Genomic DNA, 21,166 nt, shown 5'->3' with positions numbered 1-21,166 from the left:
TCGTTTCAACAACAGGCTGTTGTTGTCACCTCACATTTCCACTTTACAGCGTGTCTGCTTAATTTAACTTTACACGGCTAGTTAGGCTATAATTGCATGGTGTATTTTCCATATTGGACTACTGGTAACATAATTCCAATTGAAAGATTTATTTAAAAATGCGTAATGCTATAAGAATCATCTAGTGTGAGTATGATCCTGTCGACATTAAACTGGATTTCCATTATTTCTTATCAGCCTCTTGATGTGAAACCCCTAATTTGAAAGCTTAACTTCAACAACAATAACAATATTAATAATAATTACATTAATAATGTTGAATAATATAGCTATGTAGCACTCATTTCAATTGTCAGGGTTTGATACGACTTCATTTTTAAAGCAATTATGGAATTTTGATTCTTAATGAAATTGTCCCCTTTTCTGTTTCTGTAAAAACATGTTGAAACCACATTCAGACTGTGACAGGTGTCACTAATCCTCAGAAAGCCTCTGCACTGTTGCTCAGCGATTAGTCTCGCCTGCACAGTCTGCTTCCCTCGGTTTAGCGCTGCGCTGGAGACAGATCCAGAGATAAGATATTCTTCCAAAGCAAGACAAAGGAGGATGACTCAATCCGGACTCAGAGTGGCGCAAGAGTCTCAGAAATGCCGAGAGCGCCCGGTTTAACTGTGGAAAGAAAGCGCCCTGCTGTCAGTGATATTATCATGCAGAGTCCCATCCCCTTGCAGATTCTTAATGGAGCGCATTTGTGTTTGTCTGTTGCCAAAGTAATTAAGGATATTACATAACTGTAGTCTACTTTAATTTTGAGTAATAATGCGTGACATAGCCTAGTATCATCGGTTTGTAGCAGACAACTCGAGACCCTCTAGAACTCAACTATTAAAACAAGAAAATCCTCCCAGACTGGTGTTCCTCATACAAAACCATCATCATAATGGTGGCCCAATGTTTGCAGAGATGCATTTGAAACCACACTTTCCGCAGAGGTGACAAGATTGCTATCATCAGCCACAATAAACAGTAGACTACTTTTAAGGGAGCCTTGAGAAACGTGACGCCCCTCCAAGTCGGTTGCATTCCTATGCGTAATTCGGTGTTTCCGAAGCGCCCAGTTGCGCAGGGTAACATCCAGATGTGTGTTTTTCTTTACGGTGCGACGAAGACGTTGAGAAGCCAATGAACCAATCACCACCGCCCGGGGGCGGGTCGTGTGTGGACTGTTGAGGATATGGAAAATGGACAATTTAACACGCAAATTCATCATTCATGTCCCGACGGGGAGACTCGCGCTTGCACGCTGAATTGATTTGCAAATGCCCGGCCGTGGTGTGAAAAGGAAAATTACCAGAGAGGAGAAGAGCGCGGTTCGCCACCCGGTAAGGGCGAGCTCTCTGTCGGGGAGAAGTCGGAGCGCAGCGGGGATCGTACTGGGTGATTTCTGCTGTCTGTGTTTACAGGACGTGTTCATCATAGATGCATCTGAGTAATAATGGATAGGCCTACACTGATGTATCTGCTGAGATAGCAGGTTCCATTTTCCGTATTCATAGTTATAGGGTAGGTTATTCGTTAATTGGCTCACGTGGATCTTATTCTCTGGTCTAAAGGAATCAATCACCATTGCAAAGCTCATGTATGCTTATAAAAATACAAGGAAACGCGCTATTGTCTCCTGACATAGTGGCTCATGCTGCGATTGTAAAATAAGGAATATGTTTCTGTAAAGTGCGTTTTACACTTTCAAACGATCACGTCAGATGTAGTAGACTCAATCATTTGCATGGCGCTCAGCACCTTTGTCACTCACGCTACTCAGATGCACGCTACTTGAGATTGGAATCACAAGTGTTGCCCTCATACACAGAAGCAAAACTAGAAGTAATTTTGTTATATCGTAGCTATTGTTAATAAATAAATGTCAATTACCTAAACTCATTGTAAGTGCAACAGGGGCACTTTACCTTGAGGCTATAGGGTTTAGCCTGTTTGACAGACGCAACCTGTCTCAGTGTGGGTTAGCACGCTGTGATGTACGGTCTATGGTGCGCTGACTGAGAGGGGTGCAGGCTGGATAATAAAGGAGTAGCCTACCCGACATATCGGCGAGTGAGGACAGACAGGAGGGGGCGGCGGGACACTCCGCCTCAGATTATTTTTATGAACGCGCATGTTTGCGCCTTGTCAGCCTTGTAACTTAAGCATATTAGGGCACGTAAATCGAGATCGCCCCGTACGGCGGAGGAGTTGGTGTTTTAAGCCTCTACAGCTGGTGTCATCGGCGGGCTGAGCTGTAGCAGCGCCGCTAGAGCAGGGCGCTCAACAGTTCAGTGCGCAACTGTAGTGATTCTGCTTCAGGGGGACTGAAGAACCTGAGCTTCCCACCTCAGACCTGGATGAACCTGCCGCCACCTTCCTAGGATCACAGTACCCTTCTGTGACAGGTAGGCTGATTAGGTGGCGTAGTGAGACTGCTGCACGTAGGACTAAGTAGGGTTCTAATATGCTGCTGCTGTGTCACAGAAAGGCTGATGCATTTATGGACCTATGGATTAACTGTAATTCTGATGCAGATGTAGATAATTGTGTGGTCTCTGGGTCCTTTTCAAAGATTTACATCAACTCTGAGTTCAGAGAAAATCTTCAACACACGCTGGGATCTTTTGGCAGATGATCCGTTTCTCCCACTGGACAGATGGGCTGTGGGTTGCACATTACTCTGCCACCATCCAAGAATATTAAATAATGCTGCCACTTGTTAAGTCTTAAAATACTTTGCACACTTACTGAAGAAGACAGTGAGCAGAAGACAGAGACAGGAAAGTACAAGACATTTGGGGAACAGTAGACTATCATACTATGACATAACTTCCAGTCAGGCAGCACAACAAAATAAGATTTAGTTCTTAAAATATAAAGTATTTCGTGAGAGCTGGAGGGAATTTCCATTAACCTGAATACTATTTTGAAACCCCTGGCTAACACCTTAGATTTAATATAAATACACCATTGGACTGTATCATCTTGATGCAGTCCAAATGTAAATGCTTTGCTCTGGCTTCTGTATGTATTGGATGTCTGTTGTACATTCAAGATATAGTTAATAGCTTGTGAAAGAGTATAGAGAATTACCTGCTTTCACATCCAGCTAAGTGCTACATGTGTTAATGAATCCCAAAGAAACAAACAAGGCTGCCCAAGTTCATTGCAGCGATTAATTACAACTCTCTAGTTATTTTTGCTGAAAAAAAGGAGGTGTCTTCAGTGATCTAAAATAAAGTGCTGTCATTATCATGGACGCGCAGAAAAAGGCTCTGAAGGTAGATCCTGATGGCAAGCTGTGGGCCTACATGGATTCCTCTGATTTATGAAATTACTTTATTCTAATGGCCACCCCCTCGTCTTATTTGCATTCATGATGGTTCTGTAATACCCTCCCTGGTGATTAAGAAAAGCGTACATCTTGTCTTGTCAATGTATTGGCCAATACAGACAATATTCATATGCCAGAGGTGGGGGCATTTCCAGAAATAAGGCATTCATTAGAGGGTTTGTGAATATCTGCGTGTAACCTTTAAAAACTAAGTACTGATTAACTAACTTAAACGCTGCATAATGATCACAAAGTTCCATGCACTTTTTTATTGTTCTTGTGTAAACATATGTAATAATAATCTTGTTGGAGAGTAAAGGAATGGCATTAAAAATAAAAGAGGGAGGAAGATCTTTGTAATCAATTTATTTCCCTTAATCTTTTCTGCAAAATTGATTGCTTTAATCTTAGATGTCAGGGACACTGTACTAATTGAACCGTCTGGAATGTGTCCCGTCTTCCTTATGCCTGTGTCAGATCGTATATCATCCCCACGTTGTCAAGGTCAGATTGCTTATAAGCCAATTTGATCTGAGTTCAGCGATAGGGATGCCTCCAGGCCGAAAGTGCAGAGATAAGATGAGTTGCAGGTAGCATGCACTGCGAGCAGGACTGGTTAATAAGGCAGATGGATTTCACTACACGCCGTTTCTGCTGTGTGTGTTGTCAGGTGCACAGCCAGGCACCCTCAACACAGAGCAGTGCTCTTGCTCTATCAATGTCCTCAGTAGGCGTTTCCACTCTATATGCTGAGAGCGGTGTGCCAGTGTTACCTATGATCTTGGTCTCTGTGCGTTACAGCATGGTCCACACGTTTTCTGCCTGTTTTCTGGGACTGTAAAGAGCTTTGCCAAATTCAGAGCGCAAGCTTGAACCTCCTAATAACTGTTCCTACTCATCTTGTTCATTCCGTTAATTAGCCCTTGTGGCGTTGGAGTGCAGCATATTGTTGAGACATAATTAATCAACCCGGCTTGTAATTATGCTGGAATTGGAATGTGAGCGCGGTTGGGAAGCTGGTCGCGGTTGCTGCACGTTCAGGTTGAGGTAAACATCTTATTAACCATGTCTGTCCACGTGGAGCAAGTATGGTTTTATTAAGGTGGAGATGAACGTGCTGTTATCCATATTCTGAAAATGGCCTTGTAAAAGAACCACCGCTTGATTAAGTCTATGGCCATTATGGTTCAGAGGTGGTCGAGCTAATGGAAAAATACTCCAGTAGCTGCGTGTAGACAGTAAGAGAAATTCTTTTTTTATACAGTAAAAAGCCATTTGTTCAGCGAAGACCAAAATACACGTGTGTGTGTGTGTGTGTGTGTGTGTGTGTGTCTGCTTATATTTGCATATGGTGTGGGGGAGTGTAAAGAGCACCTCAATTTAAAAGGGCAGCTAGGTGAGGACAGAAAATAGAACATGAATCACATCCTGGTTGTAAGCCTTTAATGCAGGTCTGTCAGGGTAGACAGCTCGATTTTATTTGACCGCAGCAGGTTTTTCCTTGACTCGCCACAGACTGACTGAAACAACTACGTACAAACAGACAAACAGAAAAACCTCACATATTCTGTGTACAACCTGAGCAGAAATGCAACCCAGCTATTCACACCAGTAAAAACACAGAGTTAATAAACACATACACAATTTACTGGCTAGACCAGCCACTCTGGTCACTAAAACAATGAAACATACACCAACAAAGTGGTTTCTAACTTGAGCGTCGGAAGTTAAATGTGGGGGGTCATGAGGAAAAGGAAAGCAGAAAATATCTATATCTGCTACAAAAGTTAGGTATGTTTTTTCCTAATATTTGCTGTTTGCTTGTGAAATAGGTGTGTGTGTGTGTGTGTGTGTGTGTGTGTGTGTGTGTGTGTGTGTGTGTGTGTGTATATGTGTATATGTATATATATATATATATATATATATATATATATATATATATATATATATATGCCTTTCTAGCCATTATCCATGAGATTTTCATGAAATCATACCCCATTTTGGTACTATTTCTATATATTACAGTTCTTTTCAAGTGGCGGAGTCCGCCATTACCACGCTGGATTCAAGTTGCCTTCATGCGCATGAGGGATTCACAGGAAACAATGCAGCATGTAATTCAGCATGATGTTATCTCACTGATAACAGCTACACTATTGTTCACTCTCTTTACATGGAATCAGAGCGGTTTTAAGTTACTTCTAATGCAAACCCAGTATTTCCTGTTGAAGCTGCTTCACATTAGAATTTTCAAATTGGCAAAACATTGGGTTACGTTTATGGTGAATCTGCATTTTTTTTGAGTACAGAATGCAACAATGGAACAAGAAGCAGCAACTACAGTGAGTTGTTAGATGTTACTTTGGAGTTACAGGCGACAGGCAGCACATCTCTCCTACTTAATAGCAAGGCTACCAACTCCTTGTCCTGCTGGTGTCTGGGACCTATTGTATTAAACTGCACTTGGTTTTACCATGGTAACCACTGGTATCACCAAATCAAGCAGGACTGAAATCTTAAGGATTACAACTTTAAACCGTTCCCAAATAAAACAGTCTCAGAAGGAAAAATTACTCTTTAGTTGAACTGGCCTCCATTTGGGGACATATTTATATTACAGTTATTCATTTAGCTGATGCTTTTATCCAAAGCGACTTACAATTGCTATATATGTCAGAGGTCACACTCCTCAGGAGCAACTAGAGGTTAAGTGTCTTGCTCAGGGACCACTGATGGATGGGTCATAGTGGGGGATTGAACCCAGGTCTCTCACACCAAAGGCTTTCCATTGCACCATCACCACCCCTACATCTGAAGAACTGTACTGAGGGGTCACAAGTGTACGTAGCTCCATTTTAAAGGCTAAAAGATTTAGAACCACCGCATTAACACAAACAACGTAGTGCGGCCATCTTGTGGTCCCCGGTTACAGTGTCACATCTCTCAGGCCCACAATGACAGAGTCCAGGTTTTAATTTTAGCTCGACCGAGCGTTTCACCTCACCACAAGATTTGTGTTTTCTTCAGAACACTTCATTTTGCTGAACTAATATGTTGCCAGCTTTAGACCAGTGAAAACACACATGCCAGATTTGTGTTTAAGTATAGTTTAGACTCACACACACAGCCACAGAAAGTCTCTGAAAGGCCTGCTGTCACTTAACACTGGCATTTGTATAGTGCAATCACCCAGGGTTTGTGTCAGTGTATGGTAGGCCTCCATCAATCAGGTATTGATTGTCTTCACTAGCTAACCATATAATTTAGGAAGGAATGGAAATCTCATTTTGCCAGGCATTTGGCCCATCCAGTGTCAATTTACAACCTGCTCTATGTCAGTATCCAAATCATTTCAGACATAATAATGCTGCTGCTGCTGCTGCTGCTGCTTCTCATACAGTGGCAATGGCTCTGCTACCCAGAGAATGACTCTAATGGTAGTGGATTTCATTTTGAGCGTTTACATTGTCAGTTGTGCTGAGCACTGGTGCTGTGGCCAGAAAACAGCAAATTGGAACAAATAAGGGAAATGCCAATCTGTCCCTGAAAGGCAGAAATGTCTTTATAAAAATATCCCATTTGGTGGGAGAAAAGCAGAAATTGACAACTTCTGAGTTTCCTGCAGAAGGCCATCATTGGTGACATCCATTTCAGAGCATGTCAGTTTTCATTTTCTATCAAAGGCTGCAAAACCACAGTTGAATAAGCTGCTGTGTAAACACAACTCAGGGGAGACCGATGGGAAGACACATTTCAATTCCATTTCCCTGAATGACTTAATAGTGTAGTTGTGTAAAACCACATCAGGTAGAAACAGTGGAGGGAAGCCCTCAGGCCCCTCAGAGAGGAAGAGATCAAGGGCAGGAAGTATATGGATTGGGTCCAGCCGTCATCCATGAAATATCGATCATTAAGTCCTTCTCTCCCTTGTCATTGTCTCCTTCCATGTCACTTTAACATCCTCACTTTTCATTCCTCTTGACTTATTACCTTCCTGTCCTTTAAGTACTGACCTGCCCACTGTTTTCAACAGGAAGTCCAAGTTAAAAATATTTAATTCCTGGTTGATTTGCCGACACCCTGGTATCTGGTGGTCATTAGCAAGGTGGTAATACTACAGCAAACCCCAGCCCAAAAAAACTCACAATATTTTAATAAGGTCAGTCAATAATAATTGTTCCTGTGATTTGATTTCATGCTGCATGGTGCAAGTAGTTTAGGAGCAGGGCACAGGAAAGTTGTCATATTAAAAGACACTCCGTGTTTTGCCTGTTGAATAGTACGGCTGTAGGGGAGTGAACAATCAACAGTGAGGCTGAAATCTCCATGATAAAATGAAAAATTACATGCATGAACCATTTTCCTGTGAATCCTTCGTGCGTGTGAAGGCAATTTTAACCCATCGCGGGGATGGCGGTCTGCCATTAACAATGACAACTACTATATAAACAGCTAAATAGAGAATGTAAATCCATGAAAATGCCGCCTTAAATAATATCTAAAAGGGGGTCGGATTCAATGAAAATCTTTTACCTTTAAATATGAGTATGCTCTGAGAGTACCTCCAAAACTGTGGCATTTTAGCAAGGTAAGGTACCTTGAGCAAACAACTTGAGAGGTACTTTCTTTGCATTGGGGACATGGAACATTGTGAAGAAACAGTACGTGATTCACTTACCACTTTATATTAGATGGTTTTAATGCAGTATGCATTATTACATTTTCTTCACTTTGCAGTGTTGACACAATTTCATAGCTTGTTCAATAGACTCTAAATGAACCTTCCTAGAAGTTTCTTTGCACTGAAGGCGAGCAAATGATCAAAGCATTGTTGGCCATGCAGAGTGTATTCCTCTTGTCTGTGATTAAGTGTTTTGTGCCTCTTGCTTCATCCCCCAGCCCCCTTTTTGAGGATGAAGCAGGAATAATTGAAAAAGGGAAATCATGCAAAAATGGTATTGTTTCCATGTGAAACCCTCCAGTCAGCTTAGTTAGGATAGGAAAAGGTGGCGAAAGGAGAGGCGAAAATAGAAGGAAGGAATGATGGAATACAGAACAAGTAGGAATTGAGGGAAGAACATATAGATGGGAGACAAATGACAAGGGGTGGAATTGTTGGGCTCTGAATCCTGCTCTAACCTTTCCTTGAACCCTGTCCTTCCACCTTCATGCCCCTCTATTCAATGAGCCTTGTGGCTTTTTCCAGTGCTAGTCACCCAAGCATAATGATCCATCATTGATCCATGACAGAGGGACTTCTCTCACCACTTAAAGCCACTTACGTGTGTATATGTGTGCATCCATACGTGTGTGTCTTCTTGCTGATTTGTCGCTCTAAAGATCTTGTCAGGCCTTGACAGGTCCAGGCTTGCCCCAGAGTTTTACTGGCTTACATTCATCATTATTGCTGCTAGTTAATGGCCACACACTGCCATTGTACGGTTTGTCCTTGCACACAAAATGGTAGGGATGAACATAACAGTGATCAACGGAGGCTTTCACAAACCAACTGTCAGGCGATAAGATGGGGGTTTTTTTGTGGATATATATATATATCCACAAAAAAACCCGAATGGGTAGTTTTGTGCTATAATATCCCGTAATATTATTCAATTCTATCTTCAATGATTATGTTCAATTCACATATTATCCTCCGCCCTCCTCTAAACCTGTGACACCTCAATGCCTCAGAAATTTCTCTTTGTATTGTAATTTTGAAATCAGTTCATGTTTGAGCTTTGGGCTGGTACTATTCGATAAGTTAAATTGAATAAAGTGTAGCGGAGTTAATAGAAATATGCTCAGTCTGGGCGCTAGTTCTGTGTTTGCATGTCAAGTAACGGATACTCCTATTGTTGACCCCACAGTAATAGAGAGACCACAATGCACTTAAATCAATGTAAATATCTTTAGTAGAGTATTTTTTCAAAGCAATGGCCATTTAATGACATTAGATTAAATATGGCAACAGAATAAATTCTTCATGCCCATCATTATTACCATCATTATAATGATACCCTCCATCACTTTTCTATTACACCTTCTTGCCATCACTATCAATTATCCCTACAACCACAAATCACCAGAACAGAGCTCATACAGGGTTGGTGGCAGGGGATGTAAGGCACGAAAAAAAGAAAGAAAGGAAAATCAATGCCTTAACTAAAGGAGCATGTGAATTATTGATGAGGAGTATGTAATAGGATCCCAAGTGTCTATTTCTCCCCAACTTGGACTGCTTGCTGCCCAGGCTGCGACAGTCGCAGCCAGAGAAGTAGAAACAAGGGAGGTGCTAAAAATCATCTACAAACATCTCCACAGGCAGATTAGCTAACCTGAATTATCTGGTGCAGTTTGGCTGACACTGGGTTCACACACACTGGGACTGCAAGAATGCATTTCCAGAAAGGCTCATGTGCTCAGATGCTTCTGCTACATTCAAGCTTGACAGTCAAGTGCAAGGGCTCTCCCCCTTGTTCAAACCAAGATGTGTTAGAAAGCCACCCATGTAGTGTAACCTACATTTGCAGTGCCTCCTATGCCTCACAAACTAGCGTTACGGTAAGGCAGTTGCATTTTACCAAGTCAGCAAACAGTCCTGCCATTGATCAAATCCAAAATGCTTCCTCACCAAATAACTTCTAAGATGATTTGGTTTCATGGTTATCTGTACAGCACAACTCACTAGTCTTTGTTTTGCGTTTGCAAAGAGAACGTCAATTATTCGAGAACAAGGCACAGCCAGACCATAGACCATTACGGATTGATTTTTTCTTTTGTCTGAATTAAAAATAAAAAGTGACCGCCCTATTATACATGCATGGTTTGTAAGCTTTTTTTCACCGATTAATCTTGCTATCTCATCAAAAAATGACATGAAGGTAAGATTTCTTCTTTTGTTTGACCAGCAGTCAAAAAGCCAAATATATTTAATTTGCAACCATTTCAAAACACAAAAAAATACTCACATTTGAGGAGCTGGAATCATTTTTTGCTGTATAAATGTTTAGTGAATCATTTTCTGTCACTTATACAAAGCTCTTAGCTTATTGATAGATACACACTTATGCAACACTGGTAGAGCACACATTTGTTGCTGTTGGTTGAAAGTGTCACAACTCTGCGTTTTAACTTTATTGTAGGTTTTAATTCTAATTTGTGGATTGAGAAAATTGAAGGACTCTCCAGTTTACAGATCCTGTTGAAAACCAGTTGTAATAGACAAATGCATGGGGGTCAAGCTAAAACAACAATGTTCTTAGATCCTAGGTATTCCCTATTTCTTTTATCCTTTTTGAGGTGAAGAAATCAGAGGATGCATTGTTTACCCACATCGCGGTGTGCTGTTTTGTTTTATTGCAAGCAAAGAAGGCAGGCATCACTTCTGCTTGGCTGGAGAAGGGGCAGAAATGGGGAATGTGAATGGGAGGTAGAGAGAGAAAGTGGCCAGGTGAGACCTGAAAGCTGCCTTTGTGTGGCAGCTGGCAGAATGAACACTGCCCTTCACTGTTAGGTGTTCTCCACACGCGCACACACACACACAAGTGTACTGTACATGTTGGGGAGTTATGGGGGGATGTGTGGCAAAAATATGAAGCTGAAAAACTGTTGCATATGTAACAAAAAAAGGCTTCACTCAGTCTCTCCAACGTGAACGGACGTTTCAGAGCCATGAAGTTGCTCTGTTTTCCTTCTACGTTTCCAAATCTCCATTTCAGATACTAAACGCTTTCTCATTTTCTCCTCCACTGCACCTCAACTGTATCTGGCTCAGTTCAACTCGGGCTTGAAGAGCATGATGATATCTGGTCCCGTCTGTTGCTCCCGGTTTACCATACTGTCTCAAAAGACTATTCCAGAAGTCAGTACACATCACAGCACATATGAGCCTGCAAAGATCCATCTTTTTCACAGGAATGAGGAAACCAGACATGGACAGATATAGAGAGAGGGTGGACTCCATGAAGTGATGGTTTTGATGTGTGGCTATCATGGATGCATGCCTTTTTGAGAGAGCACTGAGTTGTACTTTTTTAAAATGTTATCTTCATGAGCTTAATCTGAAGAGGAATTTTGACTGTATAAAATCATCTGATGCCTGTGAAACATTACCCAGTTGTGCGACTTTATTGCTATTTGATAATATGTTTATTAAATGGGATTAGGTTTGTTGATTACATATATCTGTCCAAAAAGAAAAGCGAATAAAAGATTATACCCGTTGGGCTTTCAAAAGTGTTAGTTATGGCACCTCTTGAGACAGTAGTTTCACGACTAATCCCAGAGTATGTCTCCATGTTGGTTGCAGAATGGCAACTTTGTCTGTGTACTGATCTGTATTCTTGTTTGTTTACTTCTCCCTAGGAGGGGCCCTGCAGACAGCAGTCGTGCCAGGCACCATGAAGCAGCAAGCTTGGCCTGAGAGAGCGGAGAAATCACCCTTCATCACTCTCAACCAGGCTGGGCAACGGAAGAAATGCACACAGAAGCAGCAGCAGAGCATGCCACAGCAAAGACAGGCTAACGCACACATCTGAGAGCACACAGTGGAGAGCAAATGGGGAAGGCAAGAAGAGACTGAGAGACGGAAGTCAGTAACTCAGATTGCGTTGTTCTAGATGGTAGTGTGGACTGGGCCACACACAGAGGCAGTGATGTCCTTGTTAACACATTGTCCTCCGTTAGAAGCTCCTTGTTAGAAATCACAAATCAGTACCCCGCCCCTGTGAGGCTACAGAGCTGAGGGGCAGAGAAGAAGACAAACAGAGGACGAGAGAGAGACAGAGCGGGAAAAAGAGACTGTGACAGGCCCCCATGCAGGCGCGTAAGAAATATGTTCTGCTGGGCTTGTGTGCGTGCTGCTGGCTGGTCCTCTTTTACTGGGGTGGAGGAGTCCAGCTGCGTCTGCTCCGGCTGCTGACACGGCAGCGGGGTGAAGTGGTGCGCCCCTGGCCCAACTGGACTGACCGGGCCTTCTTGCCCCGCTATGCCCACCTGGATGAGCTCCAGACAGACCCCGGGACAGCTGAGTCACCCCGCCAGCGCCGTCAGGCATGGTCCGCCATTTATAAGGACAGTCGCTGCCGCATGGAGACCTGTTTTGACTTCTCGCGGTGTCGTCGCAGAGGCAGGGAAGGGTTCAGGGTGTATATATATCCATCAGAGAAAAATGATCATGTGTCAGAGAGCTATAGGAAGATCCTGACGTCTATAGGTGAGTCACGGTACTACACATCAGACCCCCGCGAAGCATGTCTGTTCGTGCTTGGGATAGACACCTTAGATAGGGACCAGCTATCAGGACAGTTTGTGCCCAATGTGGATGAACGTATCCGTGGTTACCCGCTGTGGAATGACGGGCGGAACCACCTAATCTTCAACCTGTACTCAGGCACCTGGCCTAACTACACAGAGGACCTGGGCTTCAACATCGGCCATGCCATCTTAGCCAAAGCCAGCCTCAACACAGAGCATTTCAGGCCAGGTTTTGACGTCTCCATCCCTCTGTTCTCAAAGGATCACCCGCAGAAGGGTGGGGAGCGGGGCTGGCTGGTGAGGAACACCATACCGCCAAGAAGAAAGTACCTGCTGATGTTCAAAGGGAAGCGTTATCTGACGGGCATCGGCTCAGACACCAGGAACGCCCTTCATCACATCCACAATGGAAAGGACATTGTGTCGCTAACGACGTGCCGCCACGGGAAGGACTGGGAGAAGCACAAAGACGCCCGCTGTGACCACGACAACCTGGAATATGAGAGGTAAGACGGGTCACATGGCCAGCGGGGAGGGCAGAAATGAGATGATGTTAAAATGAGAAGCGAGGTGCGAGTCAATGCTGTGCTACAGTTTATAGGAAACAGTGTCATGTAATTTTTGTGTTAGGAAATGCACAGTGGTGTTGTTCTGTTTGCCTTCTCAGGTGAACCTTTACGGGTTTTTTTGTTAGTCTTTTGGTTTCACTGATTTTCTACAAGCAGTGTCAGTGGTAGCTTTTTGGCCCCACTGGATATTTTTGTCTCTATTATGGCTGCACAATGTTTTGACTGTTTAGTTTTATGATGTTTGGCAGTTGCTTCCAAGATCAAAGATTTTAAACACAGACTGAAGTCTCTGGACATTTAGATTCAGGTCACTATTTACAGCAATTCTCTTATTGTTGTACCAGAAATGTTAAACGTACAGTAAAATAGTGGTTATAATGTGCTCAACTTGTGATAGCTGACCTTCAGCGCCTCTACTACTGTGTGAGTGTGAATTAATCTTACAGTATGATAGATGAACAAATAAGAGCATTAACAAAAATTTTGAATAAAGAAATAAATATAGCTCCAGCTAATTAATTATAACTGAAACTACACTGTGTAATGAGCCAAAGCAAAGGTCACCACAAAGAATGGCTTTGTGAAATCTGTCTGATTACCTCAGTGAATAAACCGCTCCTGGGTGAAAGGTGTAAATGATTATTATTTTTTAATCAGTCAATCCATTTTTTATAAAGGTTTTCTTGCTGTTGTTTTTGCATGGGAGATAAGCTTTCCATTTCCGTTCTAATTTAAATTATGTTTTGGAGTTTGCTGTTTAGATGGTGGGTTGAATGGATAAAAGACATTGGGAAATGAGATTCCAGCAATGTCTGCAATACTTAAAGCAATGATTTATTATTAAAACCAATTAATTTCTGCGTGTGACATTTGCTAGGGTTAGAAAACTATTTGTACAAAGCCCTACACTGTTATATTTCCACTTCAGCCCAATGGCTATACAGGCATTTTCAGTGGTTTGAGCACCATTGTGGAGTTAATAATGAAAAGGAAGAAAAGACACACACCCATCTGCCAACAATGCATTTTGCAGCAGCAGCTTGGTAAACAGGTCTCATCCTCCAAGTGCTTTTCCTCCTACTGGCTTATTGGAGCAGTGATTTAAAAACAGATGGAAATAGATGCATGTACTCAAAAAGCACAATAGGACCTTTTTGTAAAAACTGTCATTCATATGCTCTGGAAATTGGATAAATATAGCTGTCTATTGTTAACAAATTGCAATAGTATATACTTTATTTTGCCGCCTCATGTTTTGGATTTAGTAGCCGAGTGTTGATGTCTGTGAGCTGATGAAGATCGGCAGACCCTGTACGCGGGAGTTCTGGGGCGGAGAAAGACTACTGCACTTTAGTTTCATGCAAAGTCATTATCTTCTATTATTCCTTACAGTAGTAATTACATAGTTGATATGGAGGAACCATACTGCTCTATAACACAGCCCCTCTGTTTCACTCCTACTTGCTACACTTTGCAATAAAAGTCTCTGAAGCTGAAGTGCTGACAGGGCTCCTCATTATGAAGTATGTGCCTGTCCATTCATACACAGATACCAAGAGCAGGATAGTCTGATGGTGCAGAACATTCGTAGACAGGAGAAGATGGATTTCAGTGAAAGAAAGAACATTGAAAGAATGTGAATGAGGAGTTAGAGCCACACCAAACTGACTATTAAATTTTGCCTGACATGGTAGAATCCTCTGCAGTGTATGGAGAATAGAACAATACTGCTACGCAAAACTAAGAACTATTAACTTTGTCATAATTCCTTTATATGACAATTAATGGACAAAGATAATTTAAGTGTTTTGGGGAGCAGTAATCCCTTGTCTGATTTATACTTTGACAAACAGAAACAGAATAAAAGTAATTCAAGGGGGAGGATCAAGACAGTTTTACATAAAAATTAAGCTTTAAAAATGTGTTTATTTTTCAAAAAACTTTTGACTTGTTTTAGTTAGTGAATTACACTAAATTACACTAACATGCCAGCCAACCGAGAACATGCTAGCATTAGTCAGTCTCAAAAGCTTAGCTAGTTAACTTCATTGCTAATGGGACTTTAAATTCACACCGTTTAGTCAAGAGATGTATTTGTACTGCCATAACTGTCTACAAACCTTTAAGACTCCAGCATAGGAGGTTTAAATTAAAGAATTTACTTCGCCCCTGCAAGCTAACTGAAATGAACAGGAATTTAATCAGTTAAGTGAACACACAGCAGTAGGGCTGCATCTCGGAAGTATTTTCACTATCAATTAATGTGTCGATTTTTTACTTGGTTAATTGTTAAGTCTATTAAAGGTCAGAAAATGATGAGGTGAGCCTGAAGTGGGTTTTTTTTCCTTTTCTCAGACCAGCAATCCAAAACCCATAGATTTAAGTTTATTATAATGTACGACAAGGTAAAAACAGCAAATTCTTAGCTGAAAACATGTCTGGCATTTTTTCTTGAAAAGTGACTTTTGATGGATTTATCTCAACTAGTTAGCTGACTAATCATTTTAAGTTAAATTAAAACTACAACTGTTAAGTTATTTTTACTTGAAATGAAGGGAAATTAAAGAAAGTCCTGTACAAGGTTTTACACTGTACAGTGTTTTTTTAAACTGCATCTGCAAATGCTTCTCCTTATGATTGACTGAACCGTTCAGGCATAAGAGAAATCAACTGCTAAATCCCAGTTTAAATCTAAGCCCAGTGGGAGGTGGAAGTTGTTTTCAGCAACTGTGAAATTAATGCTCAAAATGTTGTTTAACTGTACAATATGACTTTTCAAATATCGTTTTAACCCAGCATCAGCAGTGGTGGTTCTGATCCAAGCACACTTCTAGCTGCTGCTGCCTGTAACTAGTTACCTTAGGCTTGTTTACATTGGGTCGTGCAGCAAAGGGATCGAGCTGCTCAACACTGTATGAATGAGCTCATTTATTCCACACACCCTGCTCAGAGACTCGGGTGGGCAGGGGGGGTGTGGGGAGGGGAGGATAGTGGGGGAGGTCCGATGTGGTATTTTGTTGTAGATTTGGATATGGCAACGGCTTTGAGGGTGTAAGGGTGTGAATGGGGGAGGCAATGTGAGAGACAGCTGCCGTTTGTAAGAAAAAAACACAAAAACTGGATGATGTTTTTTTCCCTCCCTGTCTCCCCTTTTGTATGAAGTCTCTTTCTCTGGAAACAGGAGGCTTTTAGCCTTGGAAAGAGAGAGGTGTAAAGGAGGGATGTAGGGGTAAAAGAAGGGAGGGAAGGTGAGAGATCCATCTCTCTTTTTGCATCCTTTGGATCTCCCTTTAGGGAGAGAAGAATGAGATTTCAGGGGAGATAGCATAAAAACCATGGAGATCGTGGAATCAAAATGAACGAAGGAAAACAGTGTTTAAAAAACTGCATGAGCACGGTTTCTGTCTGAAAACCAAGTTCGGATCACCCTTGCTTCTCTATATGTCTGCCCTTCTGGCATCTTCTTCCTCTCTCTCTGATGTCTTTCCTCTAACCATTTTATCACTCCCCTATTTTTGCCAATAACCCTGCTCATGAAAAACCAGTATAGTAAAAGAAAAGCCCATGACACCAAGCGCACATGTGTCTTTGTTTTTAAAACTGTCACTGATGTGCAAGAAACTGTGTGTGTTTGTGAGAGACTGTTTCATGCTCATGAGGCTATTAGAAGGTGGCAGCAGGTTAATGAGCGCATGCATCTGGTACACCAGCAGATTAGCCCGGAGGGACCTGGACAAGACAGCAACCAACAGACAAAGGGCACGAGGAGGAGGAAGTAGGGGGGAGGGGGACTCAGAGGGACAGATCAATAGACTATCATAACATATTTTTTCAAATTAAAACCTGAACATCCTACTACCCTTTTTAGACGCATGAGAAAATTAATTGGGCTGTAAAGTGGTTGCCTCCATGGACAACACTTTTTTGATAAAAAATGATAAAGTGTTTGTAATTGCAATATTCTTCATTTCTTTTTATTAAATTTAGGGTTAGGGTCACCACAAACATGATCTTCTACACCCCTTTTAGAGGAGATTCTGCAACGCATCAGCATTGTGTTTGGAGAAAAACACGGCTCCCTCAGTCATTTTCAGCCTGCAACTAACAATTATTAATTATAAATTAATCTGTTGATATTTTCTTTTGCAATGACATCAAACAGAGGAAAGAGACAAATTCTCACATTGGAGAAGCGTTTAATCTGATAAATGACTGATTACAATGAAAACAATTAATTGATAATCAAAATAAGGATTTTCGGAAGGTCAGCTACCAACTCTGTAGGCTCACTGAAATGAATAAGTGCTGAAACAATTTTCAGCACTTCATTTCAGTGAGCCTACTGAGTTGGTGAATCACTGTTCTGCCACTGTAGTTCTGTATACCTTACAGATGCTGAACAACAGAAGTGCCAATCAAAATGAAAGTGTTTGTTTACCCCCCCAAAAAACAACTGTTCTTTCTTACCTTTGGTAGTATCTAGCAGTTGCAGATGGTTTTGGACTTAATTGCCCAGGTTTTGAAGTGTTTTATACCAGAGATTGCCGCCTTTACTCCAATACAGTGGAGGGGTATGGAATGTCTTTGTGCTCCTCGCATCACTGAAAACTTAAAACAATTATGCGGCAGTGGGCAGTGGTAGCCCAGTCCTTGTGGACTTGGCTTGGGAACTGGAGGGTAGTTGGTTCAAGTCCAGCATGAATCAATCATATGGAGTGGGGACTGGTGGCTGGAGAGGTGCCAGTTCACCCCCCTGCGGCACAATCAAAGGTGCCCTTAAGCGAGGCCTTGAACCTCTAACTGCTTGGGGCGCCTGACTTTGTGGCAGCCCACTCGCTATGATATCTCTACGTTAATGCATTAGTATAGGTCCTGTTTGTGCATGTATGTGTATTTCGGACCTGTGTGTGTATAATAATAATAACAACAGAGTAAAGAAATGTATTTTCCCCTAAAGGGATTAAAAAAGTATGTCTTCTGCTTCGATATCTGTTTTGGTTATCTGATAAAAGCATCCCAATTGCAGTACCAGGTGGCGTAGTGCATATTTCCTGTCAGTGTTGGTTGAAAATACTGTTCACGAGGAGGTCTGTGGATTATCCTGATTCGTCCCTAACGAAGACGCCTGTTCAGTAAAGTATTCTGCAACCCATGTTCAAGCCAGGGTTGGCAGGAAGACATGGCTTTACCCATTGACTGACCGCGAGTGCAGGTTTAACCCACATCACTAAAAAGTCACTACTAAAGACAGGAGTGTAAAGCTGCCCTACTCTCTTTAAATATGTATGTAACATACTGTAGGTTTTTATGCTGGACTAGTGGCATAATGTGCACTCCTTTGGCTTTATGAAACAGTGATAATACCTCCATGGTTGTTAGCAAAATAGTTTTTAAAAACAGATTAAGTTAAAATACCTTTGTCCCCGCCATTTCTATTAACATCATTTCACACTTTTAAAGTACAGAATGATTGGTTAATGGTACCCAAAATCCCATTAAAATCTGCCATAGGGAAAAAGAAATCTGAAAAGGAACAGAAGGTGCCTGGAAATACTTTTCTGGTCTATTGAATTAGTGTGTAAGTCTGCCTGCGTGTGCGTGTGCATGGATTATGGATGATAGGAGAGAAAACAGAACAAAGTAGCAAAGGGACAAGTTGGAGGTAGGACACTGTGGTACCCAAGGCAGTAAGAGCAGCAAGATAGAAAGGAAGAAAAGGAGAATGTCATGTGATAGTGATTACAAAAAATGGGGGAAAAGACCGAGGGACACCGCAGGCAACTTAAGGAAATAGCGAGAATGAGACGGGGCAGGAGGGAGGGTGACAAAGTGGGAGAGAAAGACAGAGCAGAGAAAAGGGGAATTGGAAGAGAGGGGATACTTGAAGTGAGGGAGAAGCTGTGCTGCAGCCTAATGGCCTAGTTTCCCTCACTTTAGAGAATTCTCTAAGAAAGGGAAGAGAAACGTGCATTGTACAGTGAATGTAAATGAGCAAGAGTGTGAAAAACAGAGAGGGGAGGGAGAAAGAGAGGGACATTTAGGAGATACAAAAGGTACACCAGAAAACACAAAGTTCTCAGGTTCCTCTCGGTCCAACCGAGAACCAAACGTGTGTGTATTTGAGAAGGGGAACCGGGGTTGAACAGAGCCATACAGTATGGGAGGGAAAGACTGAGGTGACGGGGAGTGTCATGGCAAAACGCTGCACCTCTCTTTTTATCCTAAATGGCTTTGGCCTCAGGGTTTAAGGGCTGGTGTTGGAAACCAATGGGTCATTATTCATGACCCTCCTTGAAGGAACTCAAGGTTGCTGAAAGAGAAGGAGTGAGGAATCAGACTTTAAAACCTGGGTAACAGTTCAGGATGGATGCAGCATACTAATCAGACAAAAACAACTGGAGGACTGCAAGAGAGAAGGATTTAATAGTATATATGTATATGCTATGGTAAAAGTTAGAAGGAGATGGTTTGGAAATACTCCAATGCATGTGTAATTTAAACAGGAAATTTGCAGACTTTTCTGTTGTAAATGCTGTCCTATGAAGGATTTTAGTGTGTTGCCTGAAAACTGAATCAGCATTAGGAAGGAAAACAGCGTCATTGTTATCAGCTGGGAGACATAAAAAAGGTTTCCCATTGTTGTGTAGTTATGGCTTTCAAACATGCACAGTGCACATGCACAACTTGAATTAATTTGTGGGGCTGTACATGCACAGTTTCTCTGTTAACGCTGTACGAGAGTGTATGCAATTTGAGATTTTGGCACACCAAATAAGAGACGCCGCAGCCCACTGTAATTGAGGGCCTGTGAAATTGTACCTCTGAAGATGCTGTGGTCTGAGTGTGTGTATGTGTGTGTGTGTGTGTGTGTGTGTGTGGTTTGTGTGGCCCGTATCCGCTGTCTCTGTTTAGAATACTTGGAAATGAGGAGCAGCCTTGTGATTCTCTGGCGCTTGTACACTCCTTCCTTCGTTCTTTTCCTCCTCTCCAGCTCGTATCTTTCTACTCCCACACATCAGTCTTCCTCCCTCCCTTGCTGTGCTTTTATCAAGTCTGGTCAAATATATTTCATATACTAGTCACAGAGAGCTTCAACACTGCAGCAAAGGTTGTACCGAGGGCTTGAAATTTACCTGCTTTCTCACTTTTGTTTTTCTTTGAAGCTGCTATAATCAATATTTTTGCATTAATATTGCATCAAATGACAGTGTGTAATGAGAACCGTGTCGAAGTGATGAGCCCACAGAGAATTATCACTGACTCTACAGTGTACTATTTTAGCTCAGTGTTTTGGTTTTTACATCCTGCAACTTTAATGTTTTGGTCTCTCCGCTCTCAGTTGCAACAAGAGGCTGGTCTAAATGATGAAAAAGCTTCGTTTTCTGGTCATGTTTTGTCTTCTGCCATGCCTATTACCTGGCAACTTAGTTCAAGTGAATGTTAAAACAGTTTGATTTGAGTCACGGTGGATCTCAAAGGTTTACATATGCTCACAGGAGTAAATTTCGAACAGTTCATTACACCCAGAGATGAGTTTTATGCTGCTAAGCTATTTTATGTTGTCTTTTATGCAAGATATCATAACAAACACTATCTGGCTTCTATGAATTCTGGTGGAAAGTTAAATTTCTTAGGTTCTGGGTCTGACCTAAACTGAAACTCTAGAGTTTGGATCATTATTATGTTTTAACAGCAACTATGAGGGAGGCAGACACTTCTGGATCTCAAATCCAGAAATCATGTTTGTAAGGTCACAAAGTCCATTTAATGTCACTTAAGGGGAATGATGTCTTTGGCTGTAACATTGACTTTTGGAGTCTTCTACTGTAGTGCCCCAGATTGTTCATCTGAAAGGCAGAAAAACCACCACTTTCATTACTTAGTCTTGCATAAGTGAAATGTTTGTATTCTTGGTCAAACACATGCCAGTCAAAGCCTTCTATTTATTTCTCATTAAATGTTTGTG

At 41.8% G+C, this 21,166-nt stretch overlaps 1 protein-coding gene across 3 annotated transcripts in view; it reads left to right on the top strand.

Moving 5' to 3' along the window:
* Positions 1 to 21,166, top strand: part of ext1c (exostoses (multiple) 1c) — a 95,572-nt gene that overhangs the window by 2,828 nt on the left and 71,578 nt on the right. Inside the window, exons 1-2 of one of the 3 annotated variants that reach the window (XM_046058475.1) lie at positions 1,238 to 1,382; positions 11,741 to 13,137. In XM_046058475.1, the coding sequence (XP_045914431.1) occupies positions 12,191 to 13,137 (947 nt within the window). In that variant the 5' untranslated portion in view covers positions 1,238 to 1,382; positions 11,741 to 12,190. Of the gene's footprint in view, positions 1 to 1,237; positions 2,448 to 11,740; positions 13,138 to 21,166 lie in introns of those variants that run through there. The other 2 variants (XM_046058474.1, XM_046058476.1) reach the window with 2 other exon arrangements.

This window comes from Micropterus dolomieu, linkage group LG09 (genome assembly GCF_021292245.1).
Source record: "Micropterus dolomieu isolate WLL.071019.BEF.003 ecotype Adirondacks linkage group LG09, ASM2129224v1, whole genome shotgun sequence".
NCBI classification, from domain to species: Eukaryota; Metazoa; Chordata; class Actinopteri; order Centrarchiformes; family Centrarchidae; genus Micropterus; species Micropterus dolomieu.
Note: the sequence above shows the minus strand (reverse complement) of the source record. Positions and strands in the feature narration are given on the sequence as shown.